The following is a 20,655-nucleotide window of genomic DNA, read 5'->3' on the forward strand; positions in this document are numbered from 1 at the left end:
ACCCACGCGGACACGGGGAGAACATGCAAACTCCGCACAGAAAGGCCCTCGCCGGCCCCGGGGCTCGAACCCAGGACCTTCTTGCTGTGAGGCGACAGCGCTAACCACTACACCACCGTGCCGCCCAGCGTAAAACAATGATTCGTTAATTAGCTAGGTGGGCACGTGACCCGTGACGTCACAAAAACTTTCCAAGGAGCCAGCGCTTGGGAATCAATGTAAACAGGTTACCGAAATGGACACCATCGACAGTGAAATTCCCGATGTTTCAAAGAGATGTGAAGTTAGACCCGATCAAAATTTTGTGTAACAACTTGTTTCATGTCACTGGTCATATAAACCTATGTAAACAGGAAAAACGCGGAAGAGTTTGGTCGCATCTAACTACAGCCCCAAAAAATACCATTGGCCATACTGAGCCTAGCTACATTGCTAACAGGAGTGACAGCGCGTCTGACTGACTGGGAGGTCGCAATACACCATGATGTTCAATGTACGTTAAACACTCTAAAAACGAAACAATTTTTGTGTCATCCAAGACACAAAAACTATCTTGTCGCATTCGTCATCATCACGATTCACACTTCTCCATATTCATCTACCCGCTTGTGCTGGACCCGAAAGTTTTTGTGACGTATGATCACGTGACAGCGGCTCTTCCGGTTGTAAAATATGCATATCGGAGCTCGAGCAGAAATGCCATATAATCATCACGAATATAACGATTTTGCTGAGTTTAATAGATAATTTTGTATTTGTTGATGCAATTATTTCATATTTTTAATGGAAAGAAACTGATATAGCGTGCTTTTATGTTTCATGTCCCATGTCCTTTAAGTCAGTGTTTTAGTAATGAAAATGGAAATATGCACATTAGAGGTGAAAAAATGGGCAGCTCCCTCCATAAGAAAGTGTTTCTAGGCACTTTGTTGCATGTTTAAAAATAATAATAATAATAATAATAATAAATTCCCCTCACACACTTTGCTGGATGAAACGATTCAGACTCAAATTATTAATCAAAAACGTTATGCTTTAATCATATAAAGCATCAAAAAAAAAAAACCCACCACACTAAACCTTTTCAGTCAGTCAGAGCTTTAATATGAGAAATTATCTTATGTTCAAAAAAAAAATCTTCGAAGAATAAACCATCAATATACTCAAAGGAAAAATTTCACACTTTTTTTTTTATACATTATCAGAGATAACGTGCAATCAATTCTACACAAGAGCATGAAGATAAACATTTCTCTCATGTTTAGTGTCTGATGTTTGCTTCTTTAGCTCTGTACAGGAGCTACAAGCCTCGTAACACAATCATTTCTGTAAATAAACACACAAATCTCCATATATTTACTTCAAACAATGGTTCGGCTATGAAATCTTAAAACACCGCGATTAATGGATTAATCTGACTATTTTACACGGAAAATCAAAGTGAAATTACACCGCTCTATCTTTGAGCCATCTTTCCTATAATGACGATATGAAGCAAAATTAATTCCATGTTGTGCTGTTAGAGGAAATACATCAACTCTGTTGTGGGGTGTGATGTGAAGCTGTTTATCTGATTACAACAGCAATCTGGCAACGATGATATGTTTTATTTATCGAATAACACAACATCTCACTGTCCATTTTATCCATTTATAGTTACTTTTAATGTTTTGGATCGTCCTTGAAACGAGTCACTTACATTCCAGGTAATCAGATCACATATAGTATTAGTCGTTGTGAACGAGCTGTTACTGTAGAAACGCTAACGCGTACATTAGTACGCATTTCGCAGCCGGTTTACCGCCGTTATAGGAAATTAATCAATACTTGAAAGAATTCCGAGAGAGCTTTCGTATGAATAAGGTTAACGATGTGTGAAGCAAGTACACAAAGATGCGGTTGTGTGTTTATGGAAAGGATTTAAGGGAGACGGATTTCCAGTGAGCAGCTGACAGACACCAGCTTCCGTCATTCCCAAAGTAAAGAAGCAAAACTGGACACCGAACCACAAGGTTAGGAAAGGACATGATATTTTTCTGTATATTTTCTGTATAAAAGTACTGCATATTTTTCAAAACTGTTAAACAGAGAACGAGACTGCTGAAAATAAAATCCTTTTTTTTTTTTTAAACTTGCCTTACTCTTTTAGATGTTTGTGACTATTTAGTGATCATTCATCTCGGTTATTATTCACTGAGCCTGAGGCGGGTAACTGTTTTAGTATAAATACACAGGTGATTATTTAAAAAAAAAAAAAACGTATTAAAAAATAATTTATTTCACTCTTCAAAAGCAGCATGCAAATGTAATAACGGCGCAGCGCAGACTTGTGTCACTGATCTACGCCGAGTCACATGAAATACTTTGTTTTGAAATCGATAAGATAAATCACAATCCCACCTGACCTTTGAATAGTTTTAAACCAAACTTCATAGCATCTTTAGTGCTTTTAGGAACAGCGTTTTCTTTCATCATTTGGAATTCCTCCTCACTTACAGTGACGAAGCGATCGGCCGCCATTTTGCCGAGTCACTCGAGGTGATTATCAAGAAATAGTCCGAATCTCTCGACCAATCATCATGCGTGATTTTCTAGAATCACCTCCGTATTCATACAAATGATATTTATTCTATCCACACTCACTGGATATGAGCAATTGCACGCTCCGATTGGCTACTCTACTACTAGGATATCAGCTCATATACGGCAAGTAGAGAAAAACAAAATGGCGGAGTGTGTTGCTGAACCAACCGAGGATGAAATAAAAACTTTACTCAAAAACAAAACTGCAAAAAATATGGAAAAAAAAAGAGCAACAAGATATGGGATAAAAGTATTTGATGGTAAGAACGTATCTTTTTTTTATTTTTCAAGAATTATCATCATCTTTACATTTTTCACAAATTGTTCCTGTCATTTCGCCGGTTTGTTTACGTTCTAAGCGGAAATTATTTTGTCAGACGTTTGGTATAAAGTGTTTATCGAATTTGCAAAAAATAAAAATAAAATTGCTCCGTTTCTCAAAATCCAGTGAATGTGGATAGAATACAACAGTTATTCCACTCAATCTCATCGTACATGGATTATAGACGACTCGGTGCTACGCGCCTCGTTGACTATCAGCTCATGTACGACTTGATTTTGTGGAATAACTGTTTATCACACAGAAAATTTTTCAGCTGATGTTTCCTCAAAAAAAAAAAAAAAATATTTCACACTTCTATAACCTCAAACAATCACTCCTTTTACACTCTACACAACAGGACAGCCTACAATTCGCTCTGAAACACAACACCATACCGGTACATATGATGCTCAGATATTTCCATTAGATCTCGCAGTTTAATTCCCACTCAAGACTTTATTAACTTTCAAGCATTTGAACATCTCCATTCAAAGAAAATCAAATCAATGCCTGATCACGTCCTGTCATATTTATATTTCTTTCTCAGAGCTACTTTTTTTAGACCAATATTTGGATTTGTCCTTCAATGCCTAATCAGGAACGTCCAAACCAGCATCAGAACTTCAATCCATGCTTGCGCTTGACATATTTCTGTAAATAAATAAAATATAATTCCGAATTCCTTTCTTTTTTTTTTTTAAGTGATGCACTATATTGGGTTGTAAAATTAAACGGCAACAAATGATCAGATCTGTGACCCCCAGAGACATGAGGTTAAAAAAAATGAAGAAAGAAATTTCACTTGGGTAATTATATTGAAATAAAAAAAAAAAAATTAACTATTGATAGAAAAAGCACAGTGTTATTTTCTTTGGATGTAAAGCATCCAAAAGAACGTGTTCAATTTTGTTTATTTGTTAAATGTCCTTTTTTTTTTTTAAACAATAAATAATCTCGCCATGTCACCAATGTAAGGAAAATAATACTGAAAATATTTCTACTGTATGGCTATTTCGAGTAAGTAATTACTCGAATCATAAGTAATTATACCGATACTGATCCAGACCACCCTCGGTAACATTTTATCTCTTGAACTAGGGTATTATTTAATCCTCTAAATTCGTGGAATCATTTAAAAAAAAAAAAAAAACCACACATCTTATTCTTAAATTAATTGCCATTCAAATCTCAAATATAGATGATGTACATGTGCTGTTGTTCTGAGTAATTAGTCAAACCCAAAACTAAAAACTGGCCTGCCAGTTCTACAGATTCCTGATCGGAGTTTTAATCCCCAAAACCTCACATTCAAGTCCGTCGTGTCTGATTTCCGCGTTCTATTTCTTCTGCAGTGACTCCAGGTAGCCGATAAACCTGCGCAGGTTAACCTTGACGTTTTCCAGGACGCACAGCTGATCCGGGCTGTACTTCTCCCGGCCTTCTTTCCGGATCTGTTACACAAAACGAAATGACAGTGAATTAATGAGCAAGTGTGAGTTTGGGTGCCTTAGTACATCTGTGAAATTTCAGCCGTCTTTTAAAATCACTGCTCGTCACACTGTACGAGATGATGAAGAAAATACATGTGTGAAATGACGTCTGCTTACGTCATCAATCGGCGAGATTCAGACAAAAGGGACAAACAGTAACAAGATTGCTCTGAGAGCACAATATCCCCCGCTGGCAACAAGGCCATAACTCTGGTAAAATGCTACGGAATTGAATGAAATCACAATATGCGTATTACCGACATATAACAAAGAATCCTGTCAAGTTTGGTGAAATTCCTCCAAAAATTGTGAGAGGAGCTGATTTCAGAAGAAGGTGAGTACCCTTCCCCGGACGGATATCACCACGACATAATCCCCGTTCGGGCCTTTTGGCCAGCGGGGGATAAAATTTTTTTGCCAAATTACATGAAATTCCTCCAAAAATTATGAGGGAAGTCGATTTCAGAAAGCAAGCACACCTCGATGAAACTGCCAAAGTACAAGTTTGTTAATAATCAAAGGCATAACTCTGGGAAAATGTGCCCAAATTAAACAAAATCTCAATATGCATATAACGGTCATATAACAAAACCTTTTGCCAAGTTTGGTGAAATTCCTCCACAAATTGTGAGAGAAGCTGATTTCAGAAAGTGAGCACCCTTCCCGGGACGGACGGACAGACATCGCTACGACATAATCCCTCTTCGGGCCTTTCAGGCAGCGGGGGATAATAAAAATTGCGAAGGAAGTTGATTTCAGAAAGCAAGCACACTTTGGCCGAATCCCATTTCACCCCTTGGACCAACCCCTTGGCCCTTCCCCTCCATTTTGCGCGTTCACGTGAAGGGGTAGAGGTATCCCAATCCCAGTTAACGCGGAGGGGTAGGGGAAGGGGTAGGGCTTCTGTACCCCTCCAAACGGAGATTTTCCTGGAGCTGACTCCGAACGAAGGGGTTTGAGTGATTTCCCACAATGCCATGCGGATTTCAGAAAGATGGCGGTTCCCGCGGCGAAAGATTGTCATAAATGTATTTTCTCCATTATTTACGTGTTTTAAGTTGTTATCCAGAGGAAACACGCCGCTTGATTCGCTTTCGAGCTGAGAATGAGCAGCGATTTCTGAAATCCAAGCTGCTGCTAAAAAGCTTTGGGAGTGAGTATTGTTTTCGGTTGCTTGACTGCGTACGTTTTGTTCTGTTATTCTCGCTTTTATTGTTTACACGAGTGTTCTGACACCTCATTCTGTCGGATGTGGTGCACAAAGCGCCAAAGATATCCCATTCAGTGGTGTTAGTTAACAAATCACACCCTGCCAGCAGAGATTTCTGGTTCTGCCTCTGGCTCTGACTGTAGCGGCTGGTCGCAGCCAATGACGCATTTGGTCGCGTTTTGCTAACGTAAACGCTGACGGAGGTACGCGATGACGTATGCGATCGTTGAAGGGCTATCCCAATACGTAAGGGTTGAATTTCAAGCCCTATCCCTTGTAGCTCAGTTTCAAGGGGAAGTGCCAAGGGGAAGGGGGAGGGGAAGGGGTAGAAATTAGAATTGGGATTGGGCCTTTGATGAAATTGCCAAAGTTTGTTAATAATCAAGGGCATAACTCTGGGAAAATTTGCCCAAATTAAACGAAATCTCAACGTGTGTATAACTGTCATATAACAAAGCGTTTTGTCAAGTTTGGTGAAATTCCTCCGCAAATTGTGAGAGGAGCTGATTTCAGAAGAACGTACACCCTCATCAAATTGTCAAAGTTATTTAATCAAGGGTCAAAACTCGGGGAAAATTTTCACAAATGAAATTAACTCGCAATATGCGTATTACCGTCATATAAGCTTCGAGAAATTTGTTCAAAAATTGTGAGAGGAGCTGATGTCAGAAGGCGAGCACACTTTCATGAAATTGTGAAAGTACAAGGTTGTAAATCAAGGCCTGTAACTTTGGTAAAATGCGACCGAATTGAACAAAATTACAATATGCGTACTAATGACATATAACAATTTTTTTTTTTTCGCGGCCCGGTTTCCATCAAATCCTGCGCTCTGATTTGCTGGCGAACGGGTCTGTATCCTACGATATGGACCCCAGTTACGGACCTCTGGCGACTCGCTCGTTCACGAGAACAACAAACATAGTAGCATTTTTTGTCAACATTTATCTTTTTTTTTTTGAGCAATTCCAGCGTTATGGACGTGACACTTGAACTCAAAATGGCAACAAATGACCCAGTGCATGTTTTATTGTCTCCCAGTATTTAAACAGGTGTTGCATATTTTAAGGCTGTACCATACTGGAGAAGTGATAGAACAAGAACAATTCCCATAGTACATCTAGGGCATGCCAGAAAATGCCAATAAAAGATGCGTTATGGATGTGACAGAAAAAGTATCACTTTTCTTGGGTGACTGTACATTTTTATCAAACTCTGTGAAATTGTAAACCTAATGTCGAAATGGAGATATCCATTTGATAGAGGGGTCCAAGGTGAATATTAAAAAAACCTTTGTTTAAAATATTTTGTATTTCATGCAGAGTTTCGGAAGGAAAAGTCAGCGTTATGGATGTGACGAAATTCCGTTATGGATGTGACGCGTCTGAAATAGACATGGCATATGTTTAGAAAAATCAGCAATTTAACCACCATAACCCTTTGAAAAACTCTCTAAATATCAGCTAAAACTATCAAAGTTCTTAAATAATATTTAGGATGGCTATTGTTTTGCTGTTTTGCAGGGCTTTGAACCGGTTCAAGGAACGAAAACGAAAACCGGGAACTTTTTCTATTTCACATGGAACAGAAACGAAACCAGAAACTTTATTATTTTTTATGTTCCGGAACAGAAACGCTTATTAAAAATAATGGTAACCGGTTAATACCGGTTTTTATTTCGTTCCTCAAAGTTTCTGTAGTCTACAAATAGTCATTCTTCTCCTGCGCAAGTTTCTATGACCCGCTGGGGTTCACTTCCTGTGTGACGTTCGCTGACTGAATGGAGAGAGCGGGAAGGTGGACTGCCATCACGTCTCCATTACTGAGTGTCTGAGCAAAGAAGAGCCTGAACGATGCAACCTCCCTATTGGCTGTTTGTAAAAATGTATCAATTGTTGCCCTTCCCACGGGAATCATCGCGGACTCGAGAGACGAGACCTGACGAGTTAGTTCGTTGGTAGCAGAACAAAATGTCTGGACACAAATCGGGTTTTCAGAAAAGGAAAGAAAATAAACGGAGGGTCGAAAATACAAAACGAGTTTTAAGGTAGGACAAATGGTTAGTTTTCTGAGGCAGCCCGCCGTGGCTGCAGGCTTTCAGTTGCGTCATTGAATGGTTACTTTTCTGAGGCAGCCCGATTTATTATAGCCCATTTAGTTAAAATAGTTGATATAAAATGTTTATAGTTATAGTTATGTGATGGTTGTCCTGATTTAGACTGGGTTTTTTTTTGGGGGGGGGGGTTGCGCGATGTTGCACCCGGGTCCAGATTAGGGCAGAACCGGCCCTGGCTACATTTCAGGTGTAGTTTATGTATGTATGTACTTGCATAGATGTGTACTTCCAATATGGCGCCTAACAAAATCTCGCGGCGCGGTGACGTCATGCGGTAGCCCTCTATAGGGCCTGACTAGCCTTTGGTAACACACTAAATGAATTATCTTTCATTTTTGGCACTTTTTCTGTTTGTGTAGATGGGAAGACATACTGAGAATCCAAATCACCAACATTTGAAATAATAATTGTTTTGAATTATTTCTTGTCTTATTTAATGAAGGTTGTAATAGAATTAGCCTACATTTGGCTTAAGCTGGATGAGACAGAGACATAATTTTATCGCCATTTGTTAAACAGCTGACAGGGAACGTAATTAACCGTTCCGGGAACGAAATTTTTTTGTTCTAACCGGTTCGGGAACGTCTATTTAATGGTGGAACCCAAAACCGGAAACGTTAAAATTCCGTTTCTGTTCGGAACGAACCAATAGGAAAAAAATTCCGGTTCAAAGCCCTGCTGTTTTGTGGATTTTAGCATACATTTCTGTGGCTTGTGGCAATAATATAGAATTGTACATGATCAAAGTTGATTTTAGCTTGGGGTTTACATTATAAGAAAGAAAGACTGACAGTGACATATTAGGTTGGTTACAAATTGGTTCAACTTATTCACATCTGTAAAATACAGGCCTAGGTGATATCTCTGGGAGTGGTTTTGATGTATTACATGTTGCTTTATTTTTGCATGGTGAGGTTGACATTTACATGGAATTGCCCTTTTATAAGATTTATTTATAAGATTATCAAAAATCTTATAAATTTTTGCCAGCATTTCTCAAGAGAATAGTATTAATTTTACAGCATGGAGAGCGATAATGTCAGTCTTCACAGTGAAAGCGAGTTTTACTACCCTGAGGAAGAAGAAATAAAAGAAAACATTTCAGGAGAAAGCTAAAAACCTGTAACTTGCTAACGCCAAGCAAAAACATGGCTGAATCCTGAATGACTCAATTTTGTATAAATAGGGGACTACATAGGTGGAAAAATGTAGTTTTTTTTCCTGCCATGGAAGTGCACTTGTATACCGAGGAGGAAGCCATTTGCATTACAGCTGTGAACAGGGCTCTACGCTAACTTTTTTTTTTTTTCAGGAGCACAGGGAAAAAAAATGGGGGCACAAGCACAAGTAGGTCTTCATTTTAAAGGTTTATTGCAGCGCAAACCTTAGACACACCAACACATAAAACGCAAAATTCAATTGAGAATGAATGAATGAACAAACGAATGAATGAACAAACAAATGAATAACGAACAACTGAATGAATGAACAAACAGTAGCTAAACAGAGAGCAGAGCTCAGCAGAGCTAACAACATCATCAAGGACAGCTCCCACCCTGGCTCTGAGTTCTTTGACTTGCTGCCCTCAGGCAGGCGTTACAGGTGCATCAAAGCAAGGACCAACAGACTCAAAAACAGTTTTTTCCCACAGGAATAAAAATAAAATAAAAATAATTTTTCCCATAACCACCTTGAACAATTAGCCTTTTTCACATTACGTCACTTGCAGGGGAACTCGTATCCGTTTTCAGCCTTTTGAATGGAAGAAGAGGTATACGGCGGCAACATATGTTAACAAAACTGTGTCATTCACAGATAAGATTGATAATATTGCGCATTGTTGTTTATCATTACGCATTATTAGCGACCATTCCAGTCACCTATCTGCCTTGTTTTGGAAAGGAAGTTTACTGACTTTCTCTGGTTGCTACTTGTTAGCCAGCAGATTAGCATGCCGCCTCTTCTTCCATTCAAAAGGCTGAAAACGGATGTGAGGTTCTTCTGCAAGTGACGTAATGTGAAAAAGGCTAATTACATGCACTGACTGATGCCACTTCTGGCAGGTGCAACAATGCACCAACAAGGACCTAAAAGGATAATATTCTCACACTTACCTGATACAGTGCAATACTTATTACAGTGCAACCTCACAGAGCATCTTTTTAGTTTTTATAGCTTTTGTATATTTTATATTTATATTTCTACACTTTTACATCCATACCCAATACAATGCAATACCAAATACAGTGCAATATCCTGAGTTTTGTAGCTGAACTGAGTTTCTAGAACTAATGTGCAATTAACATCTGCAACTCAACACGCCCAGTTGTATATATATTCTTTGTTTTTCTGCTGTGTTGTGACATGCACCATTTGTATATACTGTATATTATTTGTTTTTCTGCTGTGTTGTATGTTCCCATCTAAATGTTTGCACTGGGGTGTGTGCTTTCCATCTCATTATATAATTTTCCCGCAGCTTCTCCCGTCGTTCTAGCTTTCTTCACTACACTTTCTTCCTCGTCCGTTCTTTTATTCTTGTTTCCACCATCATTGCTTTTAAAAAACGCCGTTATTCTCTGCATAGCGAATATATTTCTCAGCTCGGTCCGAACCAGCTCTCGGTTATCTCTCAATTGAATGATCTGATGAATCCCTAAAAAGCACTTTTCCCACCTAATGCCACACCCACAACATACAACCGTGGGAAAGAGGGCCAATCACAGGAAGATGAGTAGAAAACGGGAAATGTTACGGGGGATATTTATTGTGATAGTAGGCTATTGTAGCGTCAGCACAAAAGCACCAGACTCAACTTTAACTGAAAGTGTTATTCAGTAGCCTAAACTTATTCAAGCTACAGACCGAGAAGAATAAAAATGCTGAAATCTCATGTCCCGGTAAAACGCACTAGCATGGCAGAACGGCAAAAAAAAAAAGAAACTTTTTCACTCCCCTCCCCCCGGCTACCGTGGGAACCACCGCAGTGCAAGACAGAGGCAATGCACACAACGACAGACAGGGAGCAAGGCGCAGGCAGAACACACACACACACACAACACTGAACACACACACTTACAACAATACAGGCCGTTACTCGTTACACTATATTAGGTAGGCTATCCAGCGCTGGATTTACATACTTTGCAGTTTAACGTTTGATACATTTTAGAATGTTAAACTCGTCGCCTCTGTGCTCAGTGCTTTCCTAAATTGTCGGCCGCAAGAAGCCCTCGCACGAATGCGCGTTTTTTTTTCGTCGTTCGCATGCCGAAAAATTCACTTGCAAATGCGAGTGAAATGTGCGCACTGTAGAGCCCTGGGCTGTGAATGAGGATTCAAAATGGCGGCTCGGCTCGGTTTTCCCTTTCGGGCGCTCTCGTTTTCTGTTAGAATTTGGTAAAGAAAAAAAAAAAAAAAATTATTTACCAGCTTAAGGTCGGTCCGTATGGTGAAATACCGTGACCTTGGCCTTGAATACCGACCTCAGCCCAGAGGGCCTCGCTCAGTACTTTCAAGACCTCAGTCACGGTATTTCACCACATGGACCTCCCAGCTGGTAAATAACATGTATGCCTTTTACCAGGTTTGGTGAAATTCCTCCAAAAATAGTGAGAGGAGTTGATTTCAGAAGGAAAACACGTATTACCGACACAGGCTTTCGTCTAAATGGGGGAACAGGGGCGCTGCGCCCTCTTACTCTCGGCGTGCGCCCCCTTACCGACTCCGTGAAAGCATCCCAGCAACACTACGTGACAATGTGTCTGATCATCAAATACGTTATAATTGCTCCAAAAATATTCCAATCATAGTAGATACACCGCCAGACGGTGCAAAAACAATCCGAATTGGCGTTTTCCAGACTGAGGCGCCATGTTGTTTAGTTGTTTACTTGTCGCGGCTGCTCTCGCGAGATTTGACATGGGTTACATACAAGGTCAGCTGACTTGTAGCGCGAGATTTCTTGAGACTGAATGACCTTTCACCCACCGGCGCAGGAGCTTTTGACAGAAGTAGTTCGCGAGTTGTTTTTGTTGACACTTGGGCATTTAAAGATGTCATCCTGCGGCACGAAGCGGAAGAAAGCCAAAGACTGTCCGGGGCAGAAGAAGATTAGGCCAAATAAAAAAAAAAAAAAGAAGTAGTGTGTTTCCGGTAACCTGACCGATCGAGAATTTCCGCGTCGAAATTGCAGACCGTAAAGTTATTACAAATTTCCCTCGATATTTTAGTGTAAGCGGCGTTAGTTTGTCATAATTTTTTGTTTCAACGCATTCAAGTTGTGAAACGATAAAAACTAAAATGTTTCGCCACTTCTATCAGCCCTCCTGCATAAACTGAGCCGAGCCGCCATTTTGAATCCTCATTCAAGGCTGTAATGCAAATTGCTTCCTTTTCAGTATACAAGTGCACTTCCATGGCAGGGAAAAACACTACATTTTGCCGCCTATGTAGTCCCCTATTTATACAAATAGGAGTCATTCAGGATTCAGCCATGGTTTTGCTCGACCCAAGTTCTACAGTAGGCTAGGCCGTCTGCTTTTAATGGAAGTAGCCTAGGACGTTATTTTCACGTTATTTCTTGATAAGGTGTTTTCACGTTATTACATGAAAATATCATGAAATATCGCTTCCGTCGATCATAACTCGAACTCTCGCAATATTTTTTTTATTCGTTTAAAGATTTAAAACACTTATTTTATTATGATGTGTGGTATAAAGGATTCTGTGCCAAAATACTATTTTGTAAGATGTTTACTTGTGTTAATTTTTTCGAACAAAATAAAAAAAAAACAAACAAAAAAAACCACACCTTTCCTACCTACCGACCTTATTTTAGTATTTCATGTTACCGGAAACACACTTTTTTTTTTGGCCTTATTTTCTTTTTCAATGTTGACAGACAATTTGTTACAATTTCCCTCTCAGATAGCCTCAGAATGTCCCATTGGAGCATTTTTCAAAGGCAATTGCGGGGGGGACGGACAACCGGCACCATCCCCCCGCTTCGCTCCCTCGCCATGGTGAGCGCCCTCATACCAAATTTTTCTAGAAAAAACCCTGCCGACATACAGTATATAACAATGCCTCTTGTCAAGCTTCGTGAAATTCCTCCAAAAATTGTGAGAGGAGTTGATTTCAGAAGGTGAGTACCCTTCCCGGGACGGAAATCTCCACGACATAATCCCTCTTCAGGTCTTTCAGCCAGCAGGGGATAAAAAGTGAAAATTTTTTCTTACACGTGTTTGTTTTTTGGACAGTGAAAGCTAGATTGGTTTGAAAACAAAAATCATGCGGCGTAAACCCAGCTTAAGTGTGTGTTTGTGTACCTTGGCAGTGAACACAGGCTGCAGGGATTTGAGAGCTGCGAGCAGGTTGATGTTCTGCGCCGCTTGCTCAGCCTCCTCGCCGTCCGCGAAAACGTCGAACAGGGCGTCCAGCGCCTCTCCGCACGCCACCAGGTTCCTGTCTTTCGACGGTACGCTCAACAGTGCGTTCCCGATCAGCTACAGAGATAACAAGAAAACTCATCATCTCGCTTTATTACTGATTATAGATTAAAGTCACAATAAACGGAGATGTTTACCTGCAGGGTCTCAGCAGATCCCTTGTCTTTAGCCAACGTGCTTCCTGTGATGCCCAGAATGGCAAGAGCATTCACCCTCACACTCACGACATCGCACTGCATTGCTGCTTCACACACACTCATCAACTGCTGAGGACTCATACACTGCACACACACACAAAGATCTCTTATGTTCATTCCAGAGCTGCAATAACTACAACAGAGCAATAAAAGGGACTGAAAACTATAGGAAGGTGTTCTAATCTTAAAGTTAAATACTATAATTTGTGTGAGAACCCATGCGGTGTGTGTTCTGACCTGTGGGATATTTTTGGAGGCCATTATTTGGAGCAGCGAGCGCATGGCACTGGTTACCGCCTCCAAGAACTCCTCATCCTTCAAAATGTCTGCAACATCAAATAACACACTCAAAACAACAGCAGTGCGTTTTCTTCTGACTCGCTCGCTAGCTGATACACATCACATATCAGATAAGGAATAAAACACTGAGCTGTGCCGTTATTGGAAAACAAGCAGCGACGTGGTGGTGTAATGAAGCTGCATTACCGTTAGCATCCTCAAGTTGATTATTTTCCTAGAACAGCATGTCTGGAACTTTTATTCTTCTCACACGCAGCAATCTGCCAACTCTTTCGCCAACAACTTTGAAGATATTAATGAACACAATGTTGAATTTCTATCCATTTATAGCTACATTTAATGTTGTAGAGCGCCCTCGATACAAGTTAGTTCCTGTTATCGCTTGTTATAGCAGCTATAAAACAGTCATTCCTTCATTTTCCTCCTGAACTCTCCTTTACCCTTCTCTTGAAGTTAATGAAAAAGTGCTGAAACTGGAAACTCCTTCCACGAAGGTTAAAACATCGATAATCTCTCTCGGAAAAAAACAAACAAACAAAACAAAAAAAGGCTAAATAACACGTATTTAATCTATTTATTATTAGCTCCTGCTGTACAATTCCCTCTGAATGAGCTGTTACTACAGAAACGATAACATACGAGTGTTAATGAATGTATTAACGTAAACTTGTGAATAGGATTACAGTCTGCCGTTATAGAAAATTACTCTTACTGTAATAACAGTTCATCTGCATAATAATAATAATAATAATAATAAAACAAAGAAGAAGAAGAAAAAAAAAACACTTATCAAAGTAAAGTGTATAATTGTTGATGTAGTAAAGCTCTGTGTTAAGCGAGAGGTTACAGTTACGGAAGGAGTCTCCAGTGTCGGCGCTTTGTAAAATTTCCCCAGAATGTTAAAAATCTTCAGGATAGACGAGTTTATGATTTTGGATTCTTTGTAAAATGATAAGGTGCATTTTTGTCTCATTAAAGGAAACCAAACCCCCAAAATAAACGCTGTTTGTTGATCACGGCAAGTGCTCGGATGTGCCCCCTCCCCCCCACATACACGTTTAAGTTAAAAATACAATTTTATAACAACTTTATTAAATTTTATTAAAATTTATCAATTTAAAAAGAGAGAGTTATCTCATCTCATCTCATTATCTCTAGCCGCTTTATCCTTCTACAGGGTCGCAGGCAAGCTGGAGCCTATCCCAGCTGAACTACGGGCGAAAGGCGGGGTACACCCTGGACAAGTCGCCAGGTCATCACAGGGCTGACACATAGACACAGACAACCATTCACACTCACATTCACACCTACGGTCAATTTAGAGTCACCAGTTAACCTAACCTGCATGTCTTTGGACTGTGGGGGAAACCGGAGCACCCGGAGGAAACCCACGCGGACACGGGGAGAACATGCAAACTCCGCACAGAAAGGCCCTCGGCGGCCCCGGGGCTCGAACCCAGGACCTTCTTGCTGTGAGGCGACAGCGCTAACCACTACACCACCGTGCCGCCCAGAGAGAGTTATGATATTGCTAAATACAGGCTTACCTGGGGTGCTGCCATTTGCACTGAAACCAGATATCCACCTGTGATGTGACCGAATCACTAGTACATCGTTTCCCTTAGTAACACAAAGCCATCATATAAAGGCTTCTAATTCTTTAAAAAAAAAAAATCCCAGGTGCCACTGCTCTCTCTCTCTCTCCCTCTCTCTCTCTCTCTCTCTCTCTGTATGCACCCGTTTTCTCTGCTTTCAGCAGGATAAAATACAGAGAAAAAAACTTCACTGTGCTGTAATTTACATCACAAATAAAGGCTTCTGATTCTAAAAATCTAAATCAGAAAATCTCTGTAACCATGTGATTTTTACCAGCAACAAAATCCGCGAATCAACAGACTTCACTTTTATGAAGTTTGAATCTCACTCGGCTAGATAACACACACGCAGTACTGACACAGATGCACTACTGTTCAAAAGTTTGGGGTCACCCAGACAATTTTGTGTTTTCCATGAAAAGTCACACTTTTATTTACCACCATAAGTTGTAAAATAAATAGAAAATATAGTCGAGACATTTTTCTGGCCATTTTGAGCATTTAATCGACCCCCACAAATGTGATGCTCCAGAAACTCAATCTGCTCAAAGGAAGGTCAGTTTTATAGCTTCTCTAAAGAGCTCAACTGTTTTCAGCTGTGCTAACATGATTGTACAAGGGTTTTCTAATCATCCATTAGCCTTCTGAGGCAATGAGCAAACACATTGTACCATTAGAACACTGGAGTGATAGTTGCTGGAAATGGGCCTCTATACACCTATGGAGATATTGCACCAAAAACCAGACATTTGCAGCTAGAATAGTCATTTACCACATTAGCAATGTATAGAGTGGATTTCTGATTAGTTTAAAGTGATCTTCATTGAAAAGAACAGTGCTTTTCTTTCAAAAATAAGGACGTTTCAAAAAGTGACCCCAAACTTTTGAACGGTAGTGTACGAGTAAATGATGGCTGCTGCCATAGCAATGCGATTCTTGCCGTATAAGACGACTGCTTTTTACAGTGAATAAAAGCAAACAAAAAGCATGTCAAATAAAAATACAAGGACATTTTTAATTTGTGGGGGGAGGAAAAAAAAAAAAAAACACCTCTACCGAATAGCCAGGGGCGGCACGGTGGTGTAGTAGTCAGTGCTGTCGCCTCACAGCAAGAAGGTCCGGGTTCAAGCCTCGTGGCCGGCGAGGGCCTTTCTGTGTGGAGTTTGCATGTTCTCCCCGTGTCCGCGTGGGTTTCCTCCGGGTGCTCCGGTTTCCCCCACAGTCCAAAGACATGCAGGTTAGGTTAACTGGTGACTCTAAATTGAGCGTAGGTGTGAATGTGAGTGTGAATGGTTGTCTGTGTCTATGTGTCAGCCCTGTGATGACCTGGCGACTTGTCCAGGGTGTACCCCGCCTTTCGCCCTTAGTCAGCTGGTATAGGCTCCAGCTTGCCTGCGACCCTGTAGAACAGGATAAAGCGGCTAGAGATAATGAGATGAGACCGAATAGCCGGCAATGTGTTTATAGGCAGCAAAAGGCTCCCAAAGGCTGGGTATTGTGTGTGCTCACTGTTTACTTGTGTGTGCGTTCACTGCTTCAATGATTGGGCTTATTTTTCCAGCTAAACGCCTGACACTTGGGCATCTTCAGGGTTGTTTACAACAAATTAGAAGTGATATATATCCACTAGATCTCAGCCTCAGTAAGTTTTTTGATTGATTGATTGCTTTATTCTGAAGTCATGTGGTGTGTAAGTGACATCACAATCTCTGACATCAGAGCATGATATTAGAACTTCAGAGAGAGAGAGAGAGAGAGAGAGAGAGAGAGAGAGAGAGGGGAGATGCTCGTGCGGGAATGCCTGTTTATCATTGTAGTAGTCCAAGTGAGAACAGGAACAACGTTGAAATCGTACTATAAAGTGATGAAAAGCACAACGTGACATTCTTTAATAAATTACACACAGTAATCATTGATAACCTGCTGCAGCATGAGTGGAATAACACACTCTGGACTGTGCTGTTACTGGAAAAACAATAGTCCACTTCGAGGTGGTAATGTGTCTAAAGATGAAAGTGGAGCAAAGGAAAAAATCCTGAACTTTTGAAAGTCAAACTAAGATGGGGTCGGGGGGGGGGGGGGGGGGGGGGGGGGGCAACGTCCCCCGAAAAAATTTTAATAACATAACATGCAAAACCCTGCATTCTAGTGCATTTTAGTACTTATTTTCACTAAAACAAGTTATAACTTTTAAGCCTTTTTCTTTCATGTACATTAATGATTAACATGTTAAAAATATCAAATTTAATTCCCCTAGTTAATGAGTAATTTTCAGGAGTGCATTTAGAAAACGCGGTGATTTTCCTGTTACACAGTTCATTACTTTAAAAAAAAAAAAAATCAGACAGTTGAAAGTAAACTCAGCAAAATCCTAAAACAGTACTGTTAAAAAGTAAAGGTCTGTTATACTACGTTCAGACTGCAACCTGAAACGACCCATATCCGATTTGTTGTGAAATCCGATTTTTTTGTTAGGCCGTTCACATTACCAATTATATGAGACTTGTATGCGATCTCCAATATGAACGGAAAACGACCCAAAAGTGTCCCGCATGCGCAAATTGACACGTAATAAGCACATCTACATAATACGTAAACAAAAAAAAGCGCACTCATGTTTAATGATTTCTTTTTTTTGTTGTTGTTTGTTTAATTATCTGGTTAGTGTTAAAGTGTGAGGTCTCGTGTGTGTTTTTGCTTCTGAACTGAAATGAAAACGTGTAGCCTGGTAACGAGGGTTGACTCCTAAATGTCTCTCTAATTTCTGATATAAGTGCACTACATGTTACTAGGAAGTAATGGATTTTTAAACTCTACATAGTGCACTCGAGCTTCGGTAGGCAGTCATTTGGGATACGGCCGCTGTATTACCAAACTCTTAATTCAGGCTTAATAATTTGCACATATTTATTTCGTCATATTAATAAACTTTTTCTACATTTTTATAAATATTTATTTAGATTGTTTATAGCCAGCTGAATTCTGCAACTTCTCTCAGCGCTGGCTCAAGGTGCAGAAACACCAGTGCAGTTTGCTATGGAGATGAGGCGAGACCTGGTGATGTGGTTTTTGTGGCGGCGGCGGAACTCGCACAATAATCTGATTAACAGCAGACTAATGAGACCGAAGGTGTCAAATTACTGGAAATTTCCAGAACAATCTTATAATCTTGTAATACAGGATGGTTTCAGTTATAAATCAGTTATAGAAACTGTTTTATTTAATCAGGCTAACAGATCAACATCCAGGTCCCTACCAAATCCACCATTAGCTTGATCAATTCTATAAAAGTCTATTTAAATTCTGAAAACTGTACAAATGTTGTTGTTTTCCACCAAAGAGGCGGGATTAGCCAACGCAGAATAGTGACGTTTGTCTCTTGTTGATGACGTGTAGGTCGCATGAACGCGACCTGTCCGGTCAGACTGCAGTCGCATGTGAAAATAACGGATATGCATCGGAATTAGGACCACATATCCAAGCGGCCTGGGTCGCATGTGAAAAAATCGGATCTGTGTCGTTCAGATTGTCAATAACAAATCGGATACAGGTCGCATATGGGCAAAAAAATCGGATATGGGTCGTTTCAGGGTGCAGTCTGAACGTAGTCTTAGAGTTTCTAAAGCTTTCAGGTTTCAATGTTGGGGACATTGAGCCTCGTTTATCAATCTTTTAGTAGAGTTGTGCGTTTGCAGAAGCTAAAGTGCACTAAACATTTCCAATTCAGATTTATGCGAGTTGAAGCCAATTGTTTACATTAGTTCGTATTGTCTGTAAATTTAAACACACCAATGAATACCAAATTTCTCATGTAAATCAGGGGCGTAGCTAGGATTTTTCAGGGTGTGTGTGTGTGTCAGTCACACACTAACTGGGAGCCGGAGTACATTATGTAACAAAAAATAAATTACCATTGCTAGTTTTAGGTATCTTAGAAACCAGCTCTTCCATTATTGCTGTCTCTTCCACGTTTTCTTGATGCTGTGTTCTAGAAACGGCACTAAAACTTAGCTTCGAAGCCACAAAATGCAACTTTGATGGAAAAAAAAATATATATATAATAAATTGCTTACCTCTCTTCACGTCAAAAGGAGGAGGAAAGTTTTGCTTGTTTTGACATGGCGAATTATTAACACAAGAGGAAATACTTGTGATTCGTAACTGAAAAGACTGCAGCTACACTGGCAGCTTGAACATGCTTTCTATTGCGATCGTGTCGCGCTTGCGCAGAACGGTGTCAGTCCTGTGCGCCTTAAGGCCAATTTATGCTGACAACCCAGTCCTCGCAGATAGCGTCGCAGATGGCGTCTGCGTAGCCCCCCCCACCTTCGCAGACGCTCTGCGCGCACCTCCCAAAAATTGTGACCACCGCAGAAGCCTCGCAGACAGCGCCGCAGACAAGAGGGCTCCGATTGGTCCACTCTACATCCGCTGTACACGCACTTCCGCTTCCCTACTTTCCCGGTTTGGTTTGTTTTCACGACCGGCATTTTTAAAACATGAGCGAAGATGGAGCAGCACGAAGAGCAGTTGATTGAGGAAGTACGTACATCTATACGACTCCAGTTCTAGTCATTATAAAAAAAAAAAAAAGTTCTAGTCATTATAAGTAACCGGAGGATAAACACTCCACTAACCACACCCACCAACTACTCCTAGCGACTTCGCGCCCCCTTGCGTTGTGCCGGTGAATAACATCGCGCACGCCTATTACTCCCCGCTCAACGATAAATTACAACTGTCTGCGAAAAGCTATCTGCGAAAGCCTTGTCGCAAGAGCATGCAGAGGCCTTTAGCACGTGCACCTGAAGGCGCGTGCGCCTAATGAGCTCCGGCACGCGCGCCGTTAACAAAGAACATCTGCCTTTAATCAATGAACTATGTTTGGGCTATTTAAGGACCGCGCCCATGCAAGGATGATGCGAATTATTACGCCGCGTCTAGGAACGCGAAAAATCCCAAAAATAAATTTCTCCATTCGGAAAACCGGAGATTTTCAAGAGTTTTGTAAAATATCCGGATTTCCGGGTAAATCCAGAAGACTTTCATCTGTATGTGTCGAGCTGCATCACACCACCCCTGCATGTCCCCCCCCGTGCAAGCCTGTTACTCTTCACTTAATCAAACCCTTCCAACCAATCAGATTTGAGAATTAATCAGGGCTGGACTACGATGTGAGATAAAAGCCTCTGTCTCTCTCTCACACACTATCTCAGGTGTCTGTCTCACCTGCTGAGCTGAAGAGCAGAGACGAGAGGTGCTCAGCGATGGCCTGCAGTCCTGCAGCTCCACCCAAACACTCCACATCCATCACAGCCAGCATGTTATGGAGACACGTCAGAGCCCGACACTGCACCCGCTGCATTCTGGGAACACGGGTACATGGATGCTT

At 40.7% G+C, this 20,655-nt stretch overlaps 1 protein-coding gene across 1 annotated transcript in view; it reads right to left on the reverse strand.

Moving 5' to 3' along the window:
• Positions 1 to 1,081: 1,081 nt before the first annotated feature.
• Positions 1,082 to 20,655, reverse strand: part of heatr3 (HEAT repeat containing 3) — a 42,819-nt gene continuing 23,245 nt past the window's right edge. Inside the window, exons 11-15 of the mRNA XM_060911831.1 lie at positions 20,493 to 20,629; positions 13,606 to 13,694; positions 13,309 to 13,452; positions 13,052 to 13,228; positions 1,082 to 4,356 (exon numbers count right to left, since the gene is read on the reverse strand). Coding sequence (XP_060767814.1) covers positions 4,243 to 4,356; positions 13,052 to 13,228; positions 13,309 to 13,452; positions 13,606 to 13,694; positions 20,493 to 20,629 — 661 coding nt within the window. The 3' untranslated portion in view covers positions 1,082 to 4,242. The remainder of the gene's footprint in view (positions 4,357 to 13,051; positions 13,229 to 13,308; positions 13,453 to 13,605; positions 13,695 to 20,492; positions 20,630 to 20,655) is intronic.

Source organism: Neoarius graeffei, chromosome 27, assembly GCF_027579695.1.
Source record: "Neoarius graeffei isolate fNeoGra1 chromosome 27, fNeoGra1.pri, whole genome shotgun sequence".
In the NCBI taxonomy this organism is placed as follows: domain Eukaryota; kingdom Metazoa; phylum Chordata; class Actinopteri; order Siluriformes; family Ariidae; genus Neoarius; species Neoarius graeffei.